This window comes from Aspergillus caelatus, assembly GCF_009193585.1.
Source record: "Aspergillus caelatus strain CBS 763.97 unplaced genomic scaffold BDV27scaffold_173, whole genome shotgun sequence".
Classification (NCBI taxonomy): domain Eukaryota; kingdom Fungi; phylum Ascomycota; class Eurotiomycetes; order Eurotiales; family Aspergillaceae; genus Aspergillus; species Aspergillus caelatus.
In genome coordinates, this window is record NW_022475436.1 from 32 (window position 1) to 26,283 (window position 26,252).

At 46.0% G+C, this 26,252-nt stretch overlaps 9 protein-coding genes across 9 annotated transcripts; 5 read left to right on the top strand and 4 right to left on the bottom strand.

The window, feature by feature from the left end:
- The first annotated feature begins 381 nt into the window (after positions 1–381).
- Positions 382–2,453, top strand: BDV27DRAFT_28272 (uncharacterized protein). The gene is made up of 6 exons (XM_032076213.1): positions 382–607; positions 675–1,313; positions 1,453–1,528; positions 1,578–1,825; positions 1,885–2,192; positions 2,243–2,453. The coding sequence occupies exons 1-6, from the start codon at positions 516–518 to the stop codon at positions 2,284–2,286; spliced, it is 1,407 nt and encodes a 468-aa protein (XP_031924523.1). The 5' UTR covers positions 382–515; the 3' UTR covers positions 2,287–2,453.
- A 365-nt stretch (positions 2,454–2,818) lies between these two features.
- Positions 2,819–4,367, bottom strand: BDV27DRAFT_166953 (M20 family metallopeptidase; the record flags this gene model as incomplete). Its single annotated transcript, XM_032074327.1, has 5 exons — positions 4,199–4,367; positions 3,973–4,150; positions 3,338–3,914; positions 3,135–3,278; positions 2,819–3,068 (listed from the first exon to the last, which is right to left on the bottom strand). The coding sequence occupies exons 1-5, from the start codon at positions 4,322–4,324 to the stop codon at positions 2,819–2,821; spliced, it is 1,275 nt and encodes a 424-aa protein (XP_031924524.1). The 5' UTR covers positions 4,325–4,367.
- Positions 4,368–4,797: 430 nt separating this feature from the next.
- Positions 4,798–6,936, top strand: BDV27DRAFT_166955 (major facilitator superfamily domain-containing protein; the record flags this gene model as incomplete). Its single annotated transcript, XM_032074328.1, has 8 exons — positions 4,798–4,974; positions 5,030–5,135; positions 5,806–6,023; positions 6,081–6,322; positions 6,388–6,504; positions 6,559–6,712; positions 6,777–6,845; positions 6,902–6,936. 8 exons carry the CDS (start codon positions 4,798–4,800, stop codon positions 6,932–6,934), a joined length of 1,116 nt encoding a protein of 371 aa, XP_031924525.1.
- Positions 6,937–7,517: 581 nt separating this feature from the next.
- Positions 7,518–8,750, top strand: BDV27DRAFT_166958 (uncharacterized protein; the record flags this gene model as incomplete). Its single annotated transcript, XM_032074329.1, has 2 exons — positions 7,518–8,262; positions 8,380–8,750. 2 exons carry the CDS (start codon positions 7,518–7,520, stop codon positions 8,610–8,612), a joined length of 978 nt encoding a protein of 325 aa, XP_031924526.1. The 3' UTR covers positions 8,613–8,750.
- A 2,581-nt stretch (positions 8,751–11,331) lies between these two features.
- BDV27DRAFT_147803 (uncharacterized protein) lies at positions 11,332–13,655 on the top strand (the record flags this gene model as incomplete). Its single annotated transcript, XM_032070812.1, has 7 exons — positions 11,332–11,357; positions 11,737–12,036; positions 12,101–12,429; positions 12,762–12,966; positions 13,025–13,184; positions 13,234–13,518; positions 13,584–13,655. The coding sequence occupies 7 exons, from the start codon at positions 11,332–11,334 to the stop codon at positions 13,653–13,655; spliced, it is 1,377 nt and encodes a 458-aa protein (XP_031924527.1).
- A 922-nt stretch (positions 13,656–14,577) lies between these two features.
- On the top strand, positions 14,578–16,060 carry BDV27DRAFT_160688 (uncharacterized protein; the record flags this gene model as incomplete). Its single annotated transcript, XM_032073080.1, has 2 exons — positions 14,578–14,779; positions 14,859–16,060. 2 exons carry the CDS (start codon positions 14,578–14,580, stop codon positions 16,058–16,060), a joined length of 1,404 nt encoding a protein of 467 aa, XP_031924528.1.
- A 531-nt stretch (positions 16,061–16,591) lies between these two features.
- On the bottom strand, positions 16,592–17,867 carry BDV27DRAFT_166961 (transmembrane amino acid transporter protein-domain-containing protein; the record flags this gene model as incomplete). Its single annotated transcript, XM_032074330.1, has 4 exons — positions 17,561–17,867; positions 17,348–17,488; positions 17,075–17,289; positions 16,592–17,017 (listed from the first exon to the last, which is right to left on the bottom strand). Exons 1-4 carry the CDS (start codon positions 17,796–17,798, stop codon positions 16,592–16,594), a joined length of 1,020 nt encoding a protein of 339 aa, XP_031924529.1. The 5' UTR covers positions 17,799–17,867.
- A 922-nt stretch (positions 17,868–18,789) lies between these two features.
- BDV27DRAFT_28304 (uncharacterized protein) lies at positions 18,790–20,401 on the bottom strand. The gene has a single exon (XM_032076214.1). The coding sequence runs from the start codon at positions 20,297–20,299 to the stop codon at positions 18,986–18,988; it is 1,314 nt and encodes a 437-aa protein (XP_031924530.1). The 5' UTR covers positions 20,300–20,401; the 3' UTR covers positions 18,790–18,985.
- Positions 20,402–21,379: 978 nt separating this feature from the next.
- Positions 21,380–22,313, bottom strand: BDV27DRAFT_133011 (uncharacterized protein). The gene is made up of 2 exons (XM_032067998.1): positions 21,637–22,313; positions 21,380–21,583 (listed from the first exon to the last, which is right to left on the bottom strand). Exons 1-2 carry the CDS (start codon positions 22,110–22,112, stop codon positions 21,514–21,516), a joined length of 546 nt encoding a protein of 181 aa, XP_031924531.1. The 5' UTR covers positions 22,113–22,313; the 3' UTR covers positions 21,380–21,513.
- Between the last annotated feature and the right edge of the window lie 3,939 nt (positions 22,314–26,252).

The window sequence follows — 26,252 nt, forward strand, 5'->3', positions numbered from 1 at the left end:
GTTTTGGCTTGCTGGCTGTTGAGTAATCGCTGGTTTTCATATTAATTCTCTTTTGAATGTATAACACCCCGGTGGTATCTTGAGAGTGTTGTACAATCAATACCGAATTTTTTGGCTACTTCCGCATATTTAAATGATTCTCCTGGATCTAGGGATTTTAAAAAAGCAAGCGCCTCATCAATTGAACCCATATTGACGGAGTTGTGATGGTTTGAAGTTGAAGTCAAAAAGTCGGTGTATATAGAAATCCGTGCGGCAGGTGGGGACGTGCGTCAGGTGATCAAGTACGGTATGGGACTAGTGTCATTGGTCCGATGGATCCGCTTTCACAACGAGGCTTTGCGACATCATAACTTAACTACTCCTAGTTAGTAGTTATCGAATCGGGCGACAATGTTGGCTAATTGAATCCTCTGTGGGTTCATGATCAGTAATTTAGTCGGTACTTAAATTCATACGGAGCCACCCATGCTGGTACTCATCCGCACCTGCATCCGCACCGTCAACAGTACACAATGAGTAGCCATGCAAATCGCGTCTGCCGGCGCTGCAGGACTCACAAGCGTAAATGCGACAAGCTGCTTCCAGTGTGCTCATTGTGCAAACGGTAAGACTACTTCGGTGAAATGGGCTCTTCCGCTTACACATATATGTACTAACAAAACACCAATCAGACTGAACCGTGTCTGCTGCTACACGGAACCGAACGGAATAGCTGGATCCAGAGACTCTCCGGAGAATGTATCCTCAATTTCGCTACCGGTGCCTGATCTAGCGCAGCTCACGTCAGCCAACATATCTCACACCATCCGGATGCAAGTCTTCACCATCATCGGGGATGAAAGTAGGATTCGAGCCGTAGCCGCGGTATATTTTCGGACAATCCATCCTTGGTTTCCCATATTAGCTGAAGCACCATTTCACAAGCGTCTGTCTCACATTCTTACTCATCCGAGTCCGGAACTTGGCTTGCTCACGCTATGCATGGTCCTTCTGGGTGTCAAGCCAGTCGATGATGAGATACCGCCCCGAATGCGCTCGCTATACATACTAGTGAAGGGCTTCATTGCATCATTAGAGGCCGCTGAGATCAATTCATTGGAGCTGCTGCAGTGTAGACTACTACTCACTATTTACGAAGTGGGCCACGGCATGTACCCCGCCGCATATATCTCCATGGGTGCCAATGTTCGGGCAGCAGTGGCCCTGGGGGCGAATGGGCTATCGAAAGCCCAGCTAGAGGAAACGTTCAAGTTCTCAGAAGGAGCGGACGAGGCTCGACGTACATGGCGTGGCATTATAATAACTGATCGGTTTGTCTTGTCTTCTTCCACTTTCACCGTAAACATTACTAGTGGACCTGTGGCTCTATGTTAGCTTACCAGGACTAGCTCACTTCCATATACTATGCACTTCATCTGAATAAACACTAACCGTGAAACTGCCATTTAGATATGTATCCTTAGAGAGTAACAAAGGACCTAGTATCTCGAAAGCTCTACTGTCGGGAGTCGTCGGTGGGAACGACGCAAGTATTGCAACTGGGGAGTGAATTCGCATTACTAACGTTGTCATAGGACTCCGAAGCGTTCGACCTGACCTTAACGCCATCGAGACATTTGTATCACTTCAATAAATTGGCTCAAGCTTCACGTATACTAGAGCAAGTACTCACCCACGTCCATGAACCAGTTCAACACATGGAGTTCTTCAATGCCGAAGCTATACAGATCTTAAAGACACTGAGTTCTTTCAGAGGAACTGTACAAGATGATAACATCGTCCCACATGATCGGTGCTGCAGCGCAGTTGCCTTATCCCGGAGGTACTGTTGAACTCTATCACCTACAGCATTCATTGGATACTGACATCGAGCCAAACCAGCGCGTTGATGACTATCCTAGAGTTTGGGTGCAGCCTTACGGCTCCACGGCCCGAGCCATGTGCCGCTTTATCGTACGAACTTCTGCAAGATGTAATTACGGAACTTGTTCATGCGTCGGAGAGTTTCGCTGTGCAAGTCGCGCCGGCTGACTTAGAGGCGCTGCCCGTATTTGTGGTACATGCTGTCTACAAGGCAGCTCGGCTATTACTGGGTCTGCTAAGGGATAGCCCAAAAATGGATTCCAGGAGAGCCGTAAGCGTCTTAGAAAGAGTGCTCCAATGTATGGGCATGCGATGGATGGCTGGGAGTATGTCTTATAGTTTTAGGTACAATTTAGACAAGCTAACTGGACACCAGAGCGGTACCTTGATGACCTTAAAAGACAGATGATCGCTAGTTGAGCAGTTACCAATGTTTTGCATACAACCTTCGATGATACACAAGCGACCACGGGCCAACGTGAGGGCGACATACAATTCTACGGCCAGCACTTTGCAAAGCTGTCTTGGTGTTGAGATAAATATATCCATCAGCACACTCTCAATAGTGCTATGATCCACGGATATGCCAGAAGGATCTGTGTATTATAAGATGCGCAAGTATCCAGCAAGTGCATCAAAACCACTAAGTTTTGTACTATAGATAGAGTACCTTGGTTAACCTGTTTTAACGAGGAACAGATAGCTCAGCTGCGGGTAGCAATACCCAAGTGAAGGAAAGCGGCTATTGAGAATATGACCGAATTGAGACGTTATGCAGAGGCGTATGCAGCGAATTGCATGAGGTTAAGGGCTGGAGTTGCTCATAAGACAGTATATTGCTATGGGTATGCAAGCGAGAACGTGAAAGGAGTAGTACAATGCAAGGGCTTCGGACCGCTTTTGACCGCTTTTAAATGGCAGACGATCAAGTGAGCTATATGTTTCAAACAATTCACTCGGGAAGCCGACCACGCTCCCTCATGTCACTTATCCAATCACTTTTTACTTCTTGGTAGAATCTCTCATCAAGCAGGACCTCAAGCCCTATCAAAGCATTGGCCTTTCCAGCCCTAAGTGACTCTGTATGTGCGAAGTCTGTACCTGCGGCTTTCTGGAAGGAAGGAGTGTGAGGCATATCCGTAGCGTTGATGCTGAATAATGTCTGAATGCCAGGTTGGATATAAGAGCAGTTTCCGAAATCGCTAGAGATTTGCAACGTTAGTCCCTTCTGCGACGCCTTCGGAGTTGTGTCCCGCCTTGCAACATACGAGCTACCATTCTGATTCACCTTTGCGGAGAGTTCTGATGGAGGAAGAATATCTGCGGGTGTGAGGCCGAGATCGTTGATCATATACTGGGTATAGCGGTTGGCTAGAACCATGTTGGTCACGACGTCTTCATACAATGCGTCCCTAAATGCGTATTAGCACCTGGAAATTGCATAGCCTGTATCATATGCCTATCCACGCACCAAAATAATTCAACAGTACAGCCCGTAGCCGCTGCAGCTCCATCAAAAATGGGTATGACGCGGCTTCGGAGACGCTCCAATGCCTTCGAGTCAAACGCACGCAGAGAAAAGCTGCCTTCAGCGTAGTCAGGGATAATATTGGGTGCCTTTCCAGCTTCAAGGATGACGGACTGAATGCTTTCTGTCTTTTGGATTTGCTGACGAAGTAGCCCTAGACCGTTATACGCCATTACAATGGCATCACAGGCATTATTACCATTCCACGGCGCAGCTGCCGCGTGCGCGGCCTTTCCGTAAAACTTGGCTCTGAATTTCCATGAAGCCTTCGTCACAAGCCTCGCGGTAGAGAAGTCTGGCATTGCATGTGTCATGAGAACGACGCTACAGTCCTTCCAAGCACCATGGTTTGCCATGATGTATTTACCCCCGCCGGTCTCTTCGGCGGGCGTACCAATCACAATCAACGTTCCTGGGATTTCCAATGCCTTCATAGCGGCAGAAGCCCCTACAGCTGATGCCAGCGTTGATGTTGCAATGAGATTGTGACCGCATGCATGACCAAGCTCAGGAAGGGCATCTACGAAGACGCTTCATTGTTAGCAAGCTGCGAGCCCGTTAGCTGTTGGCAGACTCACCGTATTCAGCATTGTAGCAGACTGATCTCTCCCCCGGTATGACGGAAAAGCGTGCCTCGAATGCTGTGGAGATACCGTATACACCAGTTTTCACGGTCCAGCCTTGGTTCTCAAACCATCCGGCTAACAACTGACAGGCTTTCTCTTCCTTGAATCGCACTTCGGGATTATTCCAGATCTACGGCCATTAGAGGTTTATCATAGATAAAAGGTGCACTGAATTTACCTCTAAGTTCAGTCGACGCAATTCTGATGACGCAGAGTCAATGGCCTCCGACACTAGTTGGATAACATCCTTCGGAAGACCAGTAGTGCCTTCGCTGCTTTGTTGGTTGATGACATTGATCGCCATGATTGCAATTAGTAATAGGAAGATGTTCACAAAAATAGCGAAGAGCAGGGGTCAAGAAGGATCTCCTTATGTCTTCTTATATGCGTATTTAGGCGTCTTCACTCATCCTTTGATAGTATATGGCACGGATCGGATCGGGCGGGCCGACCGAGCTACCGAGCGTATAGATCGGCCCGGCCGACAAAGAGTATCTCCATCTCCTCTTTCTTATCTCTTTAACTTCAGCCAAGAGCCCATTTGGTCCTACTGTATGGCTGTTGTGGCCAGAGACGGGGGGCAGGTGATATCCTTTTGTTTATTGTCGTCTTGGCTGAATCATTACGTAGTGGTTGCGTATATAACATGGAAAACCCTTTTGTAATAGACTTATCTTCCAAGTGAATCGAAGTGCTATGACATAAATAATCTCTATTGTATCAGTCAACAAAGTAATCCCCAAGGTCCTTGTCCCGAAAAGTATGAATCGAGACACGATGGTGCAGATCGGCACCGAGAAGTCAGACACACTTGACACTAAAGCATGCGACCTTACTCCACAGCACCCCGACATTGCATTGGGAACGTTGCATGGGACAACGGAGGATGCCCCATATACTGAAGCCGAGAACCATACTGTGTTGCGCAAGATTGACTGGTTTCTTCTTCCCTGGGTAATCTTTGTATCCCGTATGTCAGATGCGACCGTACTGATGTTGATTCATTTAGCTCATGGGCACGTACCTCATCCAATTCGTGGATAAGACATGTATTTCATATGCTGCCCTGTGGGGAATGAAAGAGGAGGCTCACCTAGTGGGCGATCAGTATTCATGTGTGCTTGCCTCCGATATCGTCTATTGATAACAGGGAATAATTGGAGTCTACAGGGTTGACAACAATATTCTATTTGGGCTATCTTGTCGGTGAATTCCCCATGAATATCCTGTTCCAAAAGGTGCATATCACGAGATCTTGTGGGACTTTAATGTGAGTTACTACAAAATGGGTACCTCTAATTGCCATTCGCAACATGTGGCTAACTGATGCTAGTTTTCTTTGGGGAGCAGTCCTTCTCTGCATGGCTGCTGCAGATAATTTCTCCGCTTTGATGGCTGTTCGTTTTTTTTTAGGTGCCCTGGAAAGTGGCGTTAGTCCCTGCTTTGTACAGTTAACTTCGATGTTCTATAAAAGGTGAGGTCCATTCTGGAATGGATATGTGTGGATACTGATCAGGATAGAAACGAGCAACCTCTTCGGACTGGCATTTGGTTCTCGATGAACGGCATTGCCCAAGTGGTTGGGGGCATTGTGGCTGTTAGTATTCTGAAATAATTATGAAGAAAATGGTTGACTGATAATACCACAGTACGGGATTGGGCACATTAAGAGCGATATTCCGGTTTACAAGGTAAGCAAATGGATCATCAGTGCCGTTCATATTTTTGTCTAACTGAAGTGTCAACTCATATAGTTCCCTTTTCTTATCTTTGGCTCCGCCACAGTTGTCTGGGCAGTGCCCTTCTTCCTCTTTGCTGCTCCGAATCCTACAGCAGCGAAATGGTTATCTTCCGCGGAGAAGGATATTGCCGTCAAACGAGTGTCCGAGAACAAGACCGGTCTGGACAATAAAGAGTTCAAATTCTATCAAGCACGCGAAGCTTTTATAGATCCTCAAGTGTGGATCTTAATACTCTTTGTTATTGCAAATAATATCCCAAATGTATGCGAACTATCTTCAGTGGCCTTTCTGTCAAAGCAAAACTGATTAAATGCTCAGGGAGGCATCAGTGCATTCGGGCCACTGATTATTGAGGGCTTTGGCTACTCGAAGCTTGGAACTACCCTCCTGGGGATGCCATTTGGGGGAGCACAGGTATTGGCCCTTCTCATTACGGGCTTCCTTGCAGGAAAAATCAAAAACTGCCGTATCATTCTGATGTGTGGGGGTCTTGTCGTCTCTATTCTGGGAATGAGTCTCATGTACGCTCTTCCAGAGGAAAATAAGCTTGGTCAGCTCTTGTATGTTTCCCCCATGAGCTATTTTGAATTATTCTCAACAGGGGCATTTCTGACAGGTAAACCAGCGGATACTATCTTGCCATTGGGTTTAGTGCAACTTATGTCCTTTCATTAGGGCTGATCCAAGCCAACATCGCCGGGCGAACGAAAAAGACCGTTGTTACTGCCGCTCTTTTCATTGCGTATGTTTGATCATGGACACCTTTCTTACTGTTCTGTTTTCTAATGAGGTATAGGTACTGCGTGGGTAACTTGATTGGACCCCAGCTATTCTTTGAGAGAGAGGAACCCCACTACAGTTCCGGGTTCATCGCAATGATTATTTGCCTGGCCCTCGATTTTATCTTGCTTGTGATACTGCATAGATTATACATGCACAAGAACAGAAAGGTAAAGTAACTCACTATCAAACTCACAGCATGTTGGTGACAGCATACTGATCCTTCGCATGTAGCGAGACGCATCGCAGCCCTCCTTAGAGGCTAACATCGATGGTACCTCCGGCTTGACTGATCTGACAGATGTAAGATATGATTGCTATATTGATCCTTATTAATTGGTAACACTGGTCGGATGTAGATGGAAAATCCCTCATTCCGATATGTTGTTTAGGAATTAGTATCTCTGTATAGTGTTGGCTATTTTATCATATAAGTTTGTCCAAAAGCAATTACTTCGCTTATATCAACAACAACTTGGAGCTGGGTACGTAGTACTCGGAATCTACACACGCTTTTACTATTACGCTAAAATCGTGCATGTAATTTATGGGTTGTCGACGTCATGGATAGTAAGAAATATCTGACATAGGAATGACCATACGTGCCTTCGCTACCTTTTTCTTCCCACGCCAGATCAGAATTTCTTTTCCATTCACCACCCTCGCGCCACTTAGACTTATTTGGTATTCTTAATACTCTTCTTGATACTTCTGCTATCGTTACATACACCCCTTCATCTAGTATCTACGCTATCAAAAAGAAAGTGATCTCATCAACACTGGTCGTGGTTGCCTTCCCTAAGAGCACCTTCTCTCGAACACTCCCATTTACCACAATTTAATCGGCGGCTCTGCTTTGTAGGTTTCAGACATCTTTTCTTACCCCCAGTGGCCGTAAGTCTACACGATCCACAACACCATCTAATAGGTCTTTCTACTCGCTTTCTTAAACTCATTTACTATCCTATAATCACTATGCCTCGAGAGAAACGTTCAAGAAGACTTAATCAGACTCTTTCTGATGCTGATAATGAAATTGCCATACACAGCGACGAAAGGTCCACAGCTTTGCTAGCAACAACGCTTAATATCGCTTCAGAGTCCGAGATGAAGACAGGTGCCAAAAGAGCCTTGGCTGAGTGCCTTGAAACAGATGAGCTATACTCTGAGGTGGTGCACGATAACATGTGGACCGGAAACAGTGCGAGTTTGAGTATCGCCCGTGAGAATGCCACATTGCCCATGTTACAGACTAAATTGGAATCGACATTGGCCAAACTTCAAAAGCACGAGGATACCCTTAGAAAGCACGATGATACCCTTAGAAAGCACGAGGATGCCTTTAGAAGGCACGAGGACGCTCGTAGAAAGTACGAGGACACTAATCGAGCACAAGAACGGAAGATTTCCGACCTCCATCACACGATCAATAAGATCGGACAACAGAACAACGCACAATATGTTGTTGGATTTTCTCAGATCAGGAGTCGATTTCTTTCTACATTTAAGAGAGATATTCTGAAGGAGCCGTCTAGCGAAGATAGGATGCTTATCGGACAAGGAAATATAGTCGCGCATGAGGGGAACTTTCGAGGAGATGCTAAGTTATATAATCCTGAGGGTTTTATTACAGAGGACGGCGAGCAAATTTCTCCCCGTAATGATCGTCATGTCTTTAAGCAGCTCTATGGAGTCGATCCTTCCCTTGCTGCGATAATAGGTAAGTTCTAATCTATCCCCGATATATTATCTATATACCACTACCTGTATCCTCTTTATTTATTATTCTTGTTGTCCTCTTTCCTGTTACTCGAAAGCTGACATACTGTATACTAAGACTATACACCGACTGTTCTTGTACTAGACAGACATGCAACAATTATTTCTTCGCTTAAGTTTCAAACAACCGACAATTTCAATGAGAGATTCAAGATATTTATACTCTCTTTGGAGGCATCCAACTATGCTTCTGACTATCTCGATTCATATTCACCACGGCTCGAAGGGCTTCGGTGTGCATATCGAGCTTTTTGGGATGCTGTATGCACGGAAGTATCACGTCGAGTGTAAACAGGAATCCGATATATCAGGCTGTGACAGGAAACATGGCTCTATTTGTATAGTAGGAGGCTGATTGGACACGCGCTGCTTGCTACCTTCTTATTGTCAGGATCTCCCCTATAAACGTGAGGATGATCAGAAAGAAACTATTCCTAGTGCAAGACCAATATATTTATTCTGCTACTTTGTGAATGAAAAGACTCTTCTCAAAGAGCATTTTCTTCATTTCGCTTCACGTTCCTGCTACGTTTATATACCACTTTCTACCTGGTAACAGCTAAACATAGGCATCAAATCACGTTAAAATACTTTTCTTCCACTGCTATAGTAATAGAGCCGTCTCTCTCTATATAAGCAACAGAAGATATGTATCGAGAAAGAGAGAAAAAGAAGCTACCTTTTGTAGATAATTATGCTATTCTTCTTGGGGTGGATTTTGCTAAAGCAGTATTCCTCGTCAACGCATTGTGACTCTTGCGAGATTTCGCTTCTAATGGTCTGTCTGCTTTAAGCGAAAAAGCTAACACTATGTGGAAATAATTGTAGCTACCCCGGTTTAAAGCTATATAAGTAGCATAGCTATAGTAGAAAAGCACTTAATTAGTACTGTTCAAGTTTTATACTGTACTTAGACCATGTCAATATAATTTTACTTACATCAACTGGGAGCTGGTTATATACTAGGAACCTACACATGATATTGCTATTACGCTAACAGCAAGAGATAAACATTGTGAATGGATGTGAATGACAAGAATGGACCACCGGCCGTAGGAATGACCATCCATCGTATATTCACCACCATTTTCGTCCCACACCTTTCCTAATCTAATTTTCTTTTCTCTTTTCACCGCCCTCGTGTCCTTTACTATCTTTCTTTTACATTCTTTCTGTTATCTACTTTATGGTTTGGGTATATCACATCAACTACAACCGTTATCAGCTTTAAAACGCATTAAGCGGTCTCTGTCCCTCACAATATGGTTCTTCATCGTGTACAGGTTGACACACCTCAGATGGCGAGGAGAACAGACCAGAGACGATGAGCCCAGATCAGCATGCTCGTCCACCACGACCCTTAAACTGGACCCCCCCCCCAACCTTCCGCCCCATCAATGGCAGAGACCACCACGCATACATTGCCGTCTGTTGGGATTCCAGATCGTCGTGCTTCTCCGAGACAACCTCAGACCGCTCGCCCACCTCCAGCCTGGTCAATCACAGAGCCCACCACGTCTTCATCTGCGTCGGTCGTGCCCACTGAATACGATGACGACATTTAGCGGCAAGTCTGTCCTGGTCATCTTATCGGTGTCTCTTGTTTGCAAGGCCTCAATTGTGACAGGAGGTATACCTGCGAGGTAAGTTTCTGATAATTTCTGTTAAAATTAACTGAAGGAATCATACTAATCATATTATAATATAGTATGTCCCAGAATACCACTGCGAAGGGAGAACATGTCGATATCTTCATGTAATTCCTCCTTCTTGCGTGGCTATGTTCTGCGAAAGCCGTTTTTTGGTGGTGTGACCGTGCGCATGATTGCGCAGACGCTCGTCGAGATAATTCTGTGGAGTTATGGCTTCATTGCGGCGATTGAATTGCGTGTTGGTCGTCTGAACAACTTTGGCTGGGAGAAATACCAACGCCGAAGGTTGGCCATGTCCGATCAAAAAGGAAAATAGTTGTATGTAATGATGGAAATGCAGAACTCACTGTTGCTTTACTGGATTCCAACTCCCCTATTTTGGATCATTTCTCTCTGAAATCGGCGATCTTGATATAATCCTGCTTATATCAACTTGGAGCTGGGTACATACTAGAATCTACACACGATATTACTCTTACGATAAAAGCAGGAAATACACACGCCAGATTTCCAATCAATGCATGTATGATTGTCTACACCGTTTATGACCAGGAATGTGTCAGACGTCTGGGTATAAATGTTGTCCCGTAGGATATTATCACCCGGTAGTGACGAGATGTGCTAACAAACCATGTGAACACTAGATATCAGGATTTGGAGTAGCAGTGTGACGATTTGTATCCGCTATACAACAGTTAAGAGCTCCGCTCCACACTCCCCTAAGAGTATAGGTAGAAATTGACTAGAGGCAGATTAATGAGTGTGTGCCATTGGTCAGGTCTGCGCCCTCCACGTCCTCAACGTTCCGCACATCCTCCATGTTCTCCATGTTCTCCATGCCCTCCCATTTGCTTTTTCTCCAAGTCAAAGCCTACCACGCGTTATCTGAGGTGCCAATGCCACATAGTATCAAGGTATTGTTGGGGTGAATAAGTTCTGCTAATATAATACTCCCTTGCCTTGTTTTATGTTTCGATAACCACGAGATTCTCATTGAAGAGATATATAGATATCTCATAATAGTAGAGAAATGGTATGAAGTATATATAGTGGCTATAATAGAACCAATACTAGAGAAGAGAGCACCTAGAGTGATCACGAATCTGTGATATATCCAAGAAACCAACAGCATAAGGAAGTACATCCAGCCATTACTAATATATGGCATTTAGTCAAGTGGGACAGATTGGAAATGCCAAGCACGGGCGAGCGATAACCAAATCTCCCCCGTCTTGCACTCCACATGCGCGCCATATCCGTGTTAGATAGACAACGTCACGAGCTCACGAGCCAAAGGTGTTTGCCTTTGATATTAATCCCCATGCAATTGGGTGGACGAGGCGATCTTGCACAAAGCCATGTCCTCATCATCGATACCCCCAAGGTATGCCTGTGCCTCGGTACCTCAACTATTAAACACTTAACCTGATCCTCAATCCCAGGTCATTAGTGGCTTGTACGCGATGCAGGAAACTAAAGTAAGCATCCCATGTATATGTGCGGTTCGATAGTTTTCTCACAATCATGCAGGGTCAGGTGTACTGGTTTTAATGGTGGGTCTTGCATCAGGTAAGCATGCGCGTATAATGAGTCTGGGTTATGTTGAGCTATAAACGAAGGTAGATGTAAATCGAGTGGCTCGGATTGTAAATTCGTCCCTTCTAAACCGAGCCCCCGAACTGGCATTGGAACGATAGAAGCCATCTCCAGCGAGTTAGTACCCGAATCTCTTCTACCCTACTAAAGGCTTACAGTTCGAATAGCACACAACAAGATGACCGTACATCGGCGCTGGAAGAGCGGATTAGAGAACTTGAGGATGCAGTAAGCTCCTCATTCCATTCATTCCGAGGGGCTCTACAGCAGATATCCAGTCATGTTGGTTTGCAAGATATGAGTGGAACATTAGTTGGATTCACTGCACGGTCGACTAGGGATCAGGCCATTCGCCCGGATATTCAGGCTGAATCAAGCCCCGAGCTATCCGAAGCAGGGTATGATGCGAAGGATCTCGTCGACAAGGGGATATTGGCGTTGGCGGATTGTCGAAAGCTCTTCGACTTGTATGTTCTCATAGCCATCGATGTCACGATCTCACTTACAGCTGACGATACCTATTTTCGATAGCTACGGGGCCAACTGCAGCGAGATTATTGCATTTTTCGATAACACAATGGACTCATTCGAGGAAACCCGCAGATATCCGCTCCTCTTGGCGGCCATGTGTACGATCGGTGCCCGCGCGTCTGCACCTAGGCTGTATCGTCAATGTCTAAACGAAACCTACTCATTAATTCAGCAAACATTACTCGGACCCGTCCCTTCTCTCGAGACACTAAAGGGTATATTGTTAATAGCCGTGTGGCACAAGAATTACCGGCTCTTGGGACTCGTGCTATCAATTGCTTATCAAATGCAACTTCCCGAGACGGCTTTGAGTTTAGTAGATAAGGCCAGCGAGCATGATGAAGATTCTATTGACAGAGCAAGGACATGGCTATCCTTCTGCTGCGTTGATCTTGTGTACTCTTCTCAATCATTTCCTCACTTCCCTAGTAGCAAAGCTGACCGTCTGACTACAGGCATAATATCAACAAAACGTACTTTATAAGTGAGATTGATCGCTATACGAGATTAGGAAGTGACTTGACGTCCATGCCATATCGGCGTAATGTGGACTATCGAATACGGGCATATTTGGAGTTCTACGGCATCCTCAGTAAGTATTGTCGATTTGGATCTGAAATTGGCCAACATTCCAAACTTATCGTCTGTCTTACTGTATCAGATCAGGCAAAAAAGGACGTGATTATCTCAGGTAATATTCAGGAGCAGCCAATTACATCAGATGTTTGCAGGCAGCTCCAGTTTTATGACAAACAGCTGGAATCATGGTTTCGACGGAATGATGAAGAAATGGATCCCATTTATCAGACGTTTTCCAAACCCCAGGACCGCAATCGAATGGCGATACCGTACAACTTTGCCCGAATGTAAGTGAACGCCATCAGACGTGGTTATAGAATGATTGGATACTGAGTAAAACTACAGGCACCTGAATGGATTCGTTCTTCACGGTCTCAAGCCGGATAGTGCCAGAAACGATGCGCTTCGAGTTCAATTCATTCGAGCAGCTGTTGCTGCCGGGAAATCGTTGCTTAAATGTGCTCTTCGTTCCATCGACTACCAAACTAACTTGAACTATTCGATCGTACGTCCTTCTTAGCTCATACGAAGTTATGTATACTTAAACTGCACAGGACTATTCGGGCTCCGCTCTAGGCCTGGCAATCAACTTCCTATCTCGTGCGACGTGCGTTGCATATGACTGTATCGACCTTGAAGGGGTTATGCGTATACTTGCACAAGCACGGGATATGTTTGAAAGTGCCAAGCTGGCTGGAAAGGCAGACGAGGTTAGTCATATTCTCGACCAAGTCGCTGAAATAAAGCGTAATATGACGGCCGTCAAACCGAACAATAACACAACCGAGGCGGAAATTAACGACAATGTGGACGACGGGTCGGATTTCTTCCTGAATGCTGTGAGTGGCTGAATGTAGAGTTTTTCCTGTTCTCGCGCTAACCCGAACAAAAAAAATTCGAATAGAGACTACCTTTGTCTGAATTCTCCCTTGATGAGCCATCGATTGAAGATATTCTTATGTATTCTGGAGAGTGAAAGGCTACGACAAGAATGGGATAATTTTGTTACGTGCCGCGAATATTATCTAAAATGGACGAGAATTCTTGGCGAACTGAACACAAGTCTGACTATATTGAAATAGCTGGGGAAGACGGTGGTGGGCCCACATATTAGCACTCTGAAAACAGCGATCAAGCAAAGGGCATTGCAGGATTCGCGAGTATGGTCAATTGCAGAGGCTCAGCCTGGGGAAAGTCTAGTCCAAGTAGGATACTAAGTCAAATTTATGAATGTATTCTTGAATAGGTAAAGAATTTCCTGTAGACACCAATGGATCGTATCGTATCAGAATAGTCAAGAGGTGTGCCGTGTGGCCCCATTGGCGGGCGACGCGGTATGCCGAACATCACTCGGTCTGAATGACCCCAACTGCTGATAAGGTTAGCGGAAAGTGTATGTGGGTAATAAAAAATGTGGAATTTACGTATAATTTGGACAACCTTAGAAGCAACTAGGGCATGAACTAAGCTTGGATCAGACTCGAAATGACCTCTCGGTTATCCTCGGGCCTTCCTCCGATTGTCGCTCCGTATGGTCTCCGAGCAACATTTGCATTAGAAAACAAAAAGAAAGAGGGTAAAAAAAGGGCACTTAAGAAAAGTAGAAATAAAAGCGAGAAGCATAGTTGTTATCGTGCATTACCTTTTATAATTCTTCAGCGTCTTCGTTGTCTTGAGACATTCTGGTTATTTAGCCTTCTATCTAGTCATACAACACATGGTCAGCGTTACCATCCAAAGACCAAGGAAAATAATCTAGGTAACAAATGCCGTGCTTCAATCTACCAAGTTACTGTAGGCACCAGATGTTTGTTACTACGAAAACTTGGGTATGGGTGAAACACAACCTGTTGTGAAAGTCCTCGTCTAGAGGAATTCTATTGCATAAAATGGATACAATGACACCACAATCAAGACTACGCGGCGCCCTCGACCTGCTCAAATCCATACGCAGGCCTTCCCCCCTAGTCACAATCGAGCTAGATAAGAATACTTATGGCCTGGAAAACACTTATACCACGTTTGGCCGGATCCAAGGAATGGTGATCATTACCGTGGATTCGGAGACCCCACTCGAGAATATCAGCATTACTTTTGAAGGTATGATGATATCCTATTGACTCCTTTCGTGATCCTTACGCTGTTCATTTGTGCACAAGAGTCTGACACTATTGCGAAGGCACTGCCAGGGTATCCATCGAGCGCGAGAGCTGGACCCTTGGCAACACTGAAGCTACGCAGACATTTCTGCAGCTCAAACAACCTGTCACTCTAGGTATAGAGAGCGTACCGAAGATACTCCAGCCAGGGTGCTCTTACAGGCTTCCATTTACCTTTGTCGTTCCTCAATATTTACCTTGCCAATCATGCAATCACAATGTCAACTGCTCGGACCTCAAACAAGCCCATCTTCAGTTACCCCCGACGCTCGATGACCCCAAACTTGAAAATGGGAAGAGGCCAACCCTAGATTATGTTTCTTCCGGGAAGTGCCATATATCATACCGCGTGCGAGTGGTTCTTTCAAAGGACTCTATGCCAGGAAGTAGAAGACCAAGCCGCCCTGTGGACTGCGTTAAGAGTGTGCGGGTTCTTCCTACCTCCGTGCATACACCACGTTCGGGCCTGCCCATGCTCGGCTCAGATATCTATACGCGGACGGAACAAAATCTCAGCCTGGGTTTTGCGCATCCTGGGCTAGGGGAGCTAATAACGGAAGCCTCACACATTCCTCCAATTTCGCTCCAATCCCCATTCGATAACCATGGTGTGCATACGGCGGTGCGTCTCAATTTGCGATTCAACCCCGTAATGGACGCAGCGCCTCCTCAGTTGAAAAAGGCATCCGCCAAACTTCAAGTTGCCACATTTTATAGTCCTGTTCCATGGGAGGATTATCCATCTTGGACGGACAGGGGACTCGCTAATGGATGGGATCGAGCAGCGTTTACTGACACCTTTCCCATCATGGCATTCTCGATGGGGTCAGTCCAGTGGGTGAAACATCAAGAAATAGGTGATGAGCATGGAATCCAAGGACAGGACGGACAATCATTGTCGGACCATACAGCACCATGCAATGATAGTCGGAGCTACTATACAGCGTCTATTGTCTTACCTATCGTCTTACCACCAAGAATGACTCTTATACCGACCTTCCACTCTTGTTTAATCTCCCGCACTTACAGCGTTAATCTTCGCCTTTCTTTCCATACGCCCAAAACCGCTCTACAAACCGCTAGTACTACCATTAAGGTACCTCTGATGCTACAGTACGCATCCAATAATCACCATACCAGCTTAGACTATGAGGAATCAGACGCTTCGGATTCCACTGTTATGAATTCTCTCCCACCACCGAAATACACTGCTACAGTGTGAGACTGGCCATTGGCTTCATGATGATGTTTTTATCAGATGGGACATAGAAGCTTTCAGAGACACGATGAGATCAACCAGATATACCACCGCAGGGTGGAAATCAGCGGAACAAGACCGTTCTTTGTTTAGATAGCCGTTCTTGACCCTTCTGCATATTTGTATACCCTTAAAACAGTAACTACAATATACCCTCACCTGATTGAGAATAGTCGCGGTTAGATTCTGGAAGAGTATATAATTGTTTAGTATAGAATATAATATTATACTGCATGAGATCTACCGTCGAAACCAGGTGTCGGCAACATCCTTTCTATAACGACCAAAGGGATATTGTAGACTGGCCTACGGGAAATTTTGAGATCCGAGCACCTCTGAGAAATACTTGAAAATGTTATATATGATGTTGGGGATCATGTAGGGATTAGGTATTCAAGCCACGACCTTGACGCCTTATGGTTGTTTTGGTCTAGTGGGATTCTATGTGACACTGCTCAAATAACGTACAAAAAATAATGTTCAATACAAAAATACCTAGGCATTATTCGCACAAGAAAAACTAGCCCCAGAATGATTGGTATGAATATCCTTCCCTGCAACATAAACACCCAGGCCGCATATACAAAAAGCCATACATATTGTCGATACATTAATGAAAGTCAGCAAGACCTTTTTACCCGAGACAAAGTATGCGCCGGCATTCATGTGTAGCCAACAGAACCCAGGAAGACCATAAGAGAACCAGCTCGCAAACAGCGCACTGATCAAAGTAAGAATACTATTAAACCCAGGAATGGCTTCGGCGATTATCCATGCAAGGACCCAAAGTGTCAAGATGACCCCAATCCAAGATCCAACTGCAAGGAAGTCCCGCTTGTGCATCCGGTCTGTACCATGGGATATACGCATGTAGATAAGCTTTGAGGCAACATGGCCTGCAACGACGCCGGATATTAAGATCTGAGAGATCTGTTAGCTTATCCTTGAAAACCTAGATATGATTGGATAGGTACATACAGCGGGTAACGCAAGCCCGTAGGCTATTTTACTAACGACCGAAGGGGCCGATCCAAGCGCAGGCGAGGCAACGTCTGCACCAGCATAACGGTATATCACGAGAGATGCCAAGAGGTAAATGCCAATCTCAGCAGCTTGGAGCAAATAGAGAGCCTTGGGGAAGTCACGGGGGTTCTTCAATTCACCCATGAAGCTATAGTATCCGATATGCCCGGCTTGAGAACATAATAGCGTTAGTACTCAATACAGAGTAACCCTGAGAGAGATGCTCACCGTAAGAAAATACAATGTTAGATACTGCCGAGAACCCATGATATAGGTTGGTTTTTGTCGTTGCTGCAGCGCCTGTGCCAGGTTTTGTGATACCCACACTGATCATCGTAACGAACACACCAGATAAGATACTTATAAAGGCTGTCAACCAGTTGGTTAGCAGACAAGCAAAGGAATGCAAGATGAAGAGTATATTTGTATGATCCCACTCACAAAGTATAGAAAGCCATGAGATGTTCTTCATCGTCCGGGGCAGAGAACAAATGAGCGAGATCACAAGCCCAACAACACCAAAGACCATTGAACAGGTCGCATGGCTGCTGATAGAGTTCAGTGCGACCGTGAAGGTCACAAGATGGCCTGCCATGAGGAATATGAGGAACAGTGTTTGTCCGGCACATAACAGCTCTCGACCGAACGCCCCCAGCAGGACCTCACCCGCGTCTGCCATATTGGAAATCTGGGGATGCTTCCATTTAAATTGGCCTAAGACATATCCAGTATATGTTGCTAAAAGCCCAAGACCAATAATAAGAATAACCGCCCTTAATGTGCCGTCGGATTATTAGTCAAAGTCGTAGTCGTAGGGAGTAGAGGATCACTAACGGGACTAGGCCGAGCGTAGCAACGGCTGCTGGTAAGGATAAGACGCCAAGGGATATCGATTCTGCGATCATGACTGGCAACGGGTCAGTTTAACTTGCATAAAGTAATCTGGTTGGTAGACGGACGTAATCCACATTGCCTATTGGCCACTATCAGCCAAATCCCAACAAAAAGTATGCCAGTCCTTGCGTTTTGATGCTTACCACCATGATAGGACCTTGTATTTCACTTCAGCATTTGACTCGTCGCCGAAGGCATCCTGAGTCAGTGCAAATGTTGCTTGTTCCTCAGCCTTCGCTTCTGAAGACGTCTGGGATTTGAACCTGGTGTCAGAGTCGCTTTCCAAATCTGCCCCAGCAGAGGCTTTCGTATCATTTGGTGTCATATTCAGGCCTGCGCTGTTTACTGCAGTCTATCTAAATTGAAGATCCGGATCCGATCCGGTATCTATTTTAGAAATGAACGTCTGGTATACTTGCAGTGCAACACTTGAACAAACACCAAGAAAAAAAAATTTTGATTGCATTAGCTCCAGGACCACAGACAGCCCTAACAATAGAAACGTAAAAAACAGACATAGTCATGGCAAAGAGTATGAGCGACCGATATCGGGAGAGAAAAAAGAAAAAGCTTGTATCCTTTACAAATTGCGCGGCTAGAGGCGGAGTTGTAATTAAGTATGAATAACAAATGTTTCACCCCTTTCTTTTGTTAAATATTTATCAATTTGAGACTCTCTGTACCAAGCAGTTCGCGATGTGGTAAGCAATCCTATGTATTCAGTATATACACATGGCAGCCACCAAATCTGCAAACCAGAACGTAGGTTTCGAAACCTTCGCTTAGGTGGAAAGGTAAGAAGTTAAAATTGAAGAAAGTTCACTTAAGCATAACTGAATCATCAGACCCACAGCAGCTCTTGACTGGGTACACTATGTGGCCCAAACTCCATCTTGTCCCAAAGGATGAGCTCGCGCTCGGCTATTATCGGCTCATGCCAGCATCAACTGTAGACCCCGGCGATAGACCCAATCAGCCATGAAAGTCCTTGTCCGTTAGGGTAGAGGACAGGATATCAGCCGATTCTTTGCCTTCCAGAGCGTCCGCCAACACCTGATCTCTTTCATGGGCAATGTTGGCACAGGACCATTGAAAAAGTTCGCCATCTAAAACAGCGTCAAGCTTATCCTTGAGGAAAACCATCTCAGCGTATAGCTCTTGAAATTTAAAAGGGTTGTGTTCGTTTACGGCATCATTGTCGCATTGGGTCTTTTTAACCGCCGCAATAAATTCATCATTCAGTCGCTGTATCGAACGGAGGAAATTGTCGGCTTTTTTGTCGGCTTCATCCCCTGTAAACAATGGCACCAGAAAACCGCAATTCGCAAGGCGATTGATCCTGTCACGGCTGAGTATACGGCGGTAGGGTTCAGTACACATGACCTCGTAATTCCTCCAGTTGAGTTGTTCTGTGATTCCTTGACTTTCCAACTGGTCGAATACCCAGCTTTTGACTGCCTCCGCCCCCTGTGCCGCTGGGACCTCCGCAAAATAGCTTATCTCCACAGGTCTCATGGATGACCCGCGAAATCTTTTCCTTGTCGTGCCATTCATCGGGACAACCTGCCCAGTTATGTTGTGTTTCAATACATTCCGAATGGGGCGCCCTAGGGCATTAAAGCCCATGGTCACTAGACGGCATTTCAAAGGGTCAGGATCGTCACGTATGTAAATTCCCACCGGAAATTGCAGGGGGTTTTCATTGTATGCCCCGCGGTACAGGCTATCAACACTGATAGCGAGGTTGAGGGGGTGGTTAGCAGGTTCGTTGGCCCCGCCATTTGGATCGGCGCCAAAGGCAGCATCGGATTCATCAGGAGGTGCGTGGGGTGGAACAATAGGCAACACATCAGCAGACGGAGTCGCAGGGTGAGTATCGTTACCGTGGGAAGGTCCGGCGAATTCACCAGTAGGCGGGCCTAGCGGAGGATGCGTGGGTACGTCAGGGAGAAGGCCGACCAGTAGACAGGGCGATTCATCCCTTGCCTCGCCCGTAGAGATCGTGATAGGAATACTCCTACCATCGACCAGGAAACTAACCGTAGCGCTCTGCTGATATTCCACCTGGTGTTCCTCTTCGGCCTTGCACCTTTTAGGCTCCGGCTCCGAGGCTGGCGAACTAGATATATCGTCGGGTGTATCAAGAGGTGCATCGGCTGAATCAACTCGTTGCTCTGGCTGATTGAGCTGCCATTCCACCTGAGCGATCTCAGAATCGGTCATTTTGATAGCAGATTCGCGCTCGGTGGAGCTATCTGCAGAGCTGGAGTCGGTCATCATGACCATGGGGGGGGGCGTCTGTAGCTGTCGACGATAATAAATATTAAAAGAAGGGCAGATAGCAGTAACGTAAAAGAAGGTTGGAGAGAGAAGTTGAAAGGAAAAGAGGAGAATGTGATGGATGGAGAGGAATATATTCAACTGAGCCTCTTTGATCTGAAGTGGTTGATCAACGAACTGAGATCCAGGTGAGGAATCGATCCCGTGTGTATGGCTGTGAAATCATGGCCGGGATCTCTCACTGATCATTTGATACTCGTCAACCGGCCATCTCTATCTTCATCACAGAAACAGCGCCCTTTGACCGGGAAACCCGGCCATAGACACCAGCGAACGTCCTATCCGCAGGACTGGCGTATGCGCGATTTCGTTGCGGTGATAAGGATCGAACTTCCTAACATGATAGACGCGGGCATCGTCCACATGATATTTCTTCGGTCCTCCCGATCGCGTCGATTGCTGGTACAATCCCTCCACCATAATGGTCCGCTGGTTTGGATGGGTGCTAACAACTCGTTGAGGTCCAGTCCAACGGGCATCTAGCTTTCTTCCATGCGCCTTGTCCCGCTGGAAACCACGGACCAATACCAAGTCCCCTTCCCGAACGACATGCCGACCACTGGATCGCTGGATGGCTTGTTCCTCAGATGCAGCGTTGCTGATAGCTAATGCCTCAATAGTCAATTGTCATCTTTTCGATTGCAGCATGATACATCTGCGTTAAATGTGCGGGGATAAGATCCATGCGATTATCGCCGATTTGACCCCACCGATCCGGGGGAGCGTCCATGAGTGGAGTTGGTGTTATATCATAGTGGCGGCGCTGTGGGTTAAACCCCATAAGCAGTTCTGCAGGAGTGTGGCCATGAACTTGAATTAACCGTCCAATTATTGAACGCATCTTGTTCTCAATGACCAGCCCCCAACTGCGCAGTGTTAGACGGGTCGTTGTAGCGCAGCACAGACAACACACTTGGAGTGGAAGATTGGCGAGGTCACGTGCGATACGCCTTTCGATCGGGATTTGCCAGCCAACTTATACCCAGTAAAATGAGCTCCATTATCGCTAAACACATTGGGGCGGCCATCCGAATGCAGGAGATAGTCACCTTTCGAACAAATATATGACCCCTTCTTCCGTGGCTCTCGCACAGGGGTGTATCCATATGAAACGGGTAAAATAATCAATGCACACAAGGATATACCTGGCACCAGTGGAGTTACAGGGCGGGTTGATGGGTCCAGCAGAGTCCATACCGAATATAGACAATGGCTCGAACTGTTGGGATCGTAAGTGGGCGCTAGACGGGTTTTTCTTCGCGGATATTTGACATGTATCGCAGGTCATACACCAATATTTGACACCGCGGGTTCTTTTCAGCCAGTACACCTTGCCAATCATCGCGTCAAACGTAATGGCGTCGGCGTAATGACCATGGTCTTCGTCAAAAACCGTTAATATATGAGCGATCTCCTCTTCCACAATACATCGGCTCCACCTCCCATTCGTTTCCTGCCACATCAAATGTCTTTCATGATTGTTTATCAGCTTATACCGACTGCAATTCCTCTCCAACGCTTTTCTCTCGTGACGAGACAGCTTCGGTAGGTAGATATTGTCACCTTTCAGCTGCTCAATGATTCCTTGACATATAGGGGATTCGATATACTTCTTAAATTGATCGGACATGGCGGTGATCAATATTCTGTGTTCGTGGGACATCGCCGCGGCTGCTAAAGGTCCTGGATCGTCCTCTGCAACTGCTTGCGATTGATAATATGGGGGCATTTGACTGAGACCGTCGGCTATTCCTATCATATTATCGGTGTTGGGACGATGGTATATGACATAGTCGCACTCCTCAAGACGGTTCTCCCATTGTTGCAGCCGTTCGTTGTTTGAGCCGATGATCAGGATGGACTTTAGCGCGATATGATCAATGTAAATAATGGTAGGGTATTTGCGGCCGGCAATGATTCATCTGACATCCGCCAAACATTGGACAACTGCGAGAGATTCCTTCTCCGGCATCGCTTACCCGAAAGGATAGAAATATCATAATTCTCTCCTTAGGTCTGATGGCAGGGCCAGCCTTGATTCCAGCGGGGGTATCCGCCAGCTGAAACAACACTCCACCAATGCCGGATATAGACGCGTCAGTCGCCAAATGGAATTGTAGGGTGTAATCAGCGCCATAGCAGGCGTTATTCAAAATGGCATTCTTGATGAAATCGAATTGCTCTTGCTGCTCAGGTTCCCAGGTCCATGCTTTCTCAGCCCACCGAGTACGAACGGTTGTCCTTTTCGTACCCGCACCTCTCGATTTCTTGGATTTGGTTATATCTTGATCGCAGTCATTTAACATTTGCTCCATTTCCCGCATCCTGGGTTGGATGGGTTCCGCGGGGACGTTCTTCAAATATGCCTTCTTCAAGATCAGGACCCGATCGACCCTTCCCGGTATGAATCTCCTCAGGCACGGAGTAAGCCATAGAAAAGCGTCCAATTCACTCCTGCACGTTGGGATGGGCTATTCGGCAACCCGATTCCGGTGTTTGGCCGACGGGCCAGCGTCGTGATCGCCGATTAGGGACGGGAAAGGGTCACCATCTTCAACAGGTGGAATCGGCCCAAGCACCAGGTCTGCAAACTGGGAATAAGTGTACATAGAACCCCTGAGCCCCATGCCCATGCGTCGATAGACGTATTGACCGTGTGGTGTAACGATTCCTGCCTTGTACTCATCTCCAGGTCGTATTGGGACCACCCAATAACTCCAAGAAGCATCCGCAGTGAAGTAAACTGTATATTTTGGCTTGATGACCGTATCAATAAGTTCATCCAACGAATGGACAGGATAAGCACTTCGAGTAATCCACCGATTCACTGGCATGAATTTATTGATGACACACAACTCAGTGGCTCCTGGTTTGTTAGGTGGGAACTTGGTCCTCGCTCCCCATTTAGTGGCTATACGGGCCAGTGTTCCAGCTTGTTGCCATCTCTGGTAGAATCCGATTCGCGAATTCCCGTTCGTGGTGTGCATATCTAAGGCATTTTGACTTCATGTGCATAGCGCCTGGTATTAGGTCAATCGAGTGCTCAATCAAATTAGTAGCCTTGAGGTCAAAGCATGTCTTCGCAAAACAGTCTCTCCATATATAAAATCGCCTTTTGGCTGCATCAATCCGTTCCTTGAATCGGCCATCGAACCTAGTAAAATCCCTGACCGGCCAAGCCAATTGTCAATTTGACATAAAGCATGCTGAGATATCGCCTGTTGTTCGGGTCTTCTCTCTGTTGGGAATCTTACCCTTTTCGTAATCGATACGGCCCAGCAGTGGTTATACTGGCAGATAACATGCGCGCACCAGAGACCATAGCACCGCCAAATAAGAAAACTCTACTAATAAACAATACTTCGGTGCGAAGGCAAAGCAATCATCAGTACTGAAATCATTACGCGCATCAATATCATCAAACACATTAACTTCATTAGCAGAACCGTCATTAAACACATCGTCAGTGCTGAAATCAATCAACACAGGATTCGGCAATAACAAATATCGCGATAACAACTGAAAACAACCGACCGCATTTCGTCCCTCTCCTCCCTGCTGGGATTCGCAAAGAGGAGGTATTAGTTTTCCATAACGTCCCTTCCCCATCAATAATCCGTTGGAGCTCATCCACAACATGCTCAACTGTCGGCAGCTCATTCAAGTATTCAATAGACGCGATTTGACATTCAACCAGCTACTCCCCACCATCACATCCTGTATTGTTACCACACCGGTCCCGAAGTCACACAATAGTCGAACCCTCCGCATCCATCAAAGTCCCAAGAGAGTCCTATAGATGGTAGTGGGAATGATGTAACATTTTACTTCCGCAATTACCCCAGCCACATTAATCGGCAAATAGACATGACATGACAAGTCAGCCGGGTCCGGGTGTTGTCTACAAGACCTATCTCTTTTCCTTCGTCGGATTGTATCGAGAGGCTGATATCCCTTTACTTGAAGGCTTTTATCATCCATTCAGCTACTAATTCAACCAACGATCCACTGTCGATTAGGATTGCCGGGACCTTACATCCTTGAACCCAGGATATCAAGTACATAGGCATAGCCCTCCCATCGTCGTCCAAGGCCTCTGACACAACCGGCGGATCGATAACCGCATTAACCCTGCTGGACGGTGGATTTCTTGTTGGCTAAGCCGATTCAGCCGATACGTTCTCTGACAATTGCCTAGTTATCTTTCTTCGATAGCAAGGGGCCGTCCACTGCAACATCCACGCCAATTCCCTTCTCAGATCTATAATTTTGTCTAATAATACAATTGATCCAGCCGTACAGCAACCTCCATAGTACTAAGGAACTGAGACACCAATAGTCTCTCCTTGCTAGCAATAATCTTGATCGGAGCCGATAGCTTTGGTCCTTTCACATTAACAAGTATATATTCTGAGTCAGAACGCTAGGATATTAATTCTTTCCTGCTGATGGATTGCTTCCTTCGGAGTTCAGACTCTTTAGGTGATTCAACTATCTCTTTCTTATCTTCTTCCGAATCGGTGCCCGCCCCATCGAAAATGATCCCCGGTTCATTAGGATTCGTTGCTTCAGCGGAAAATTTTGACTGTAACTTCTCAACAGCGAATTATACACGCAGCACTTTTGACGCGGGCTAGTCAGTATTACCCTCATTGGAGGGTTCCGAGCATTTCTGCGCTGCAAACACTGTCTGTATTACAGTAGTACACAGAAAATATATATGGGGCTGGTACAGCTATCGGATTCTTTCCTTTATCATTAGCAGAACTCTTGAAAAAAGAATAGGAGATATTATTGGGGCAAAACAGACTGTATAACATATACCCTTTCCGCCCACAGCTGAAACATCTTATATTAGGGTTATAGCTGGGGCACTTCGGATTATACACATAGTATCCTTCCCGGCCGCAGATACAACAGGTTATTGGGCCTTTCCCGCCACCGGGTTTTCGATAACTCGATCTACTTGGGGAGGAGTCTTTTACTGGATATCTGCTTGTTGTTTCAATGGGGCCTGCATCCATTGGATGAGAGCAGGTAAGGATTGCATAACGTACTTATCTATAATTAAGCCATGAACAGGAACATCTTTCGGAATCTCCGCTGTCTTCTTTTCCTGCGTTTAGATATCATCATAGGCAGAGAGAATCAACGACCGTGCATAGCTATAGACACAATTCTGCTCCCGTCCCAAAGTAAATTAAACCAATCGTCTCCTCTCTGGACCATTTAGTCCTTCCACAACATACATACCGAAGGTTTTGTGTTGCCGATGGTAGTGTCTGCCTGCTCCAACAACTCTTCACACCAAACCAAGTAGGCTGCCACTGATTCATCCGATTATTGGGCCAGTATAGCAACCATTCTTGTAACAGTGAAGAATCTTGTTGCTTCATCTATCTCAGAGAGTCCATACTTCTTCAGAAACACCTCCTTTGAGGGCAGCCCAAAAATACAAAGTTATCGCGGGTAATCCGCCAAGCCATGCACGCGCTCCTCCCTCTAGATGGCGCCTCAATAGAACTCTTCTATCTCAGTTTATTCGGTCCTCCCATGCACCAGAGTAATCTGTCACGTAATCCACATCCTGAATAAGATACAACGCATGGGACGGTAAATAGGGCGGTGAGACTTTTCATTTGTCAGTATTTGATTAGTACTGCTTAAGTTTATTGCTGTACTTAGACTACTTCAATAAAATCTTGCTTATATCAATTTGGAGCCGATTAATATACTAGGAATTTACGCACGCTGTTGCAGGAAGTAAAACATCAGAAACCAATACAAATGATAAAAATGGACCACGTGATATAGCAATGACCATCCGTACATTTACTACCATTTTCTTCATACACCTTAAGTAATTGTTTTTTCCCTTCACCCTCGCATCTCTTACTCT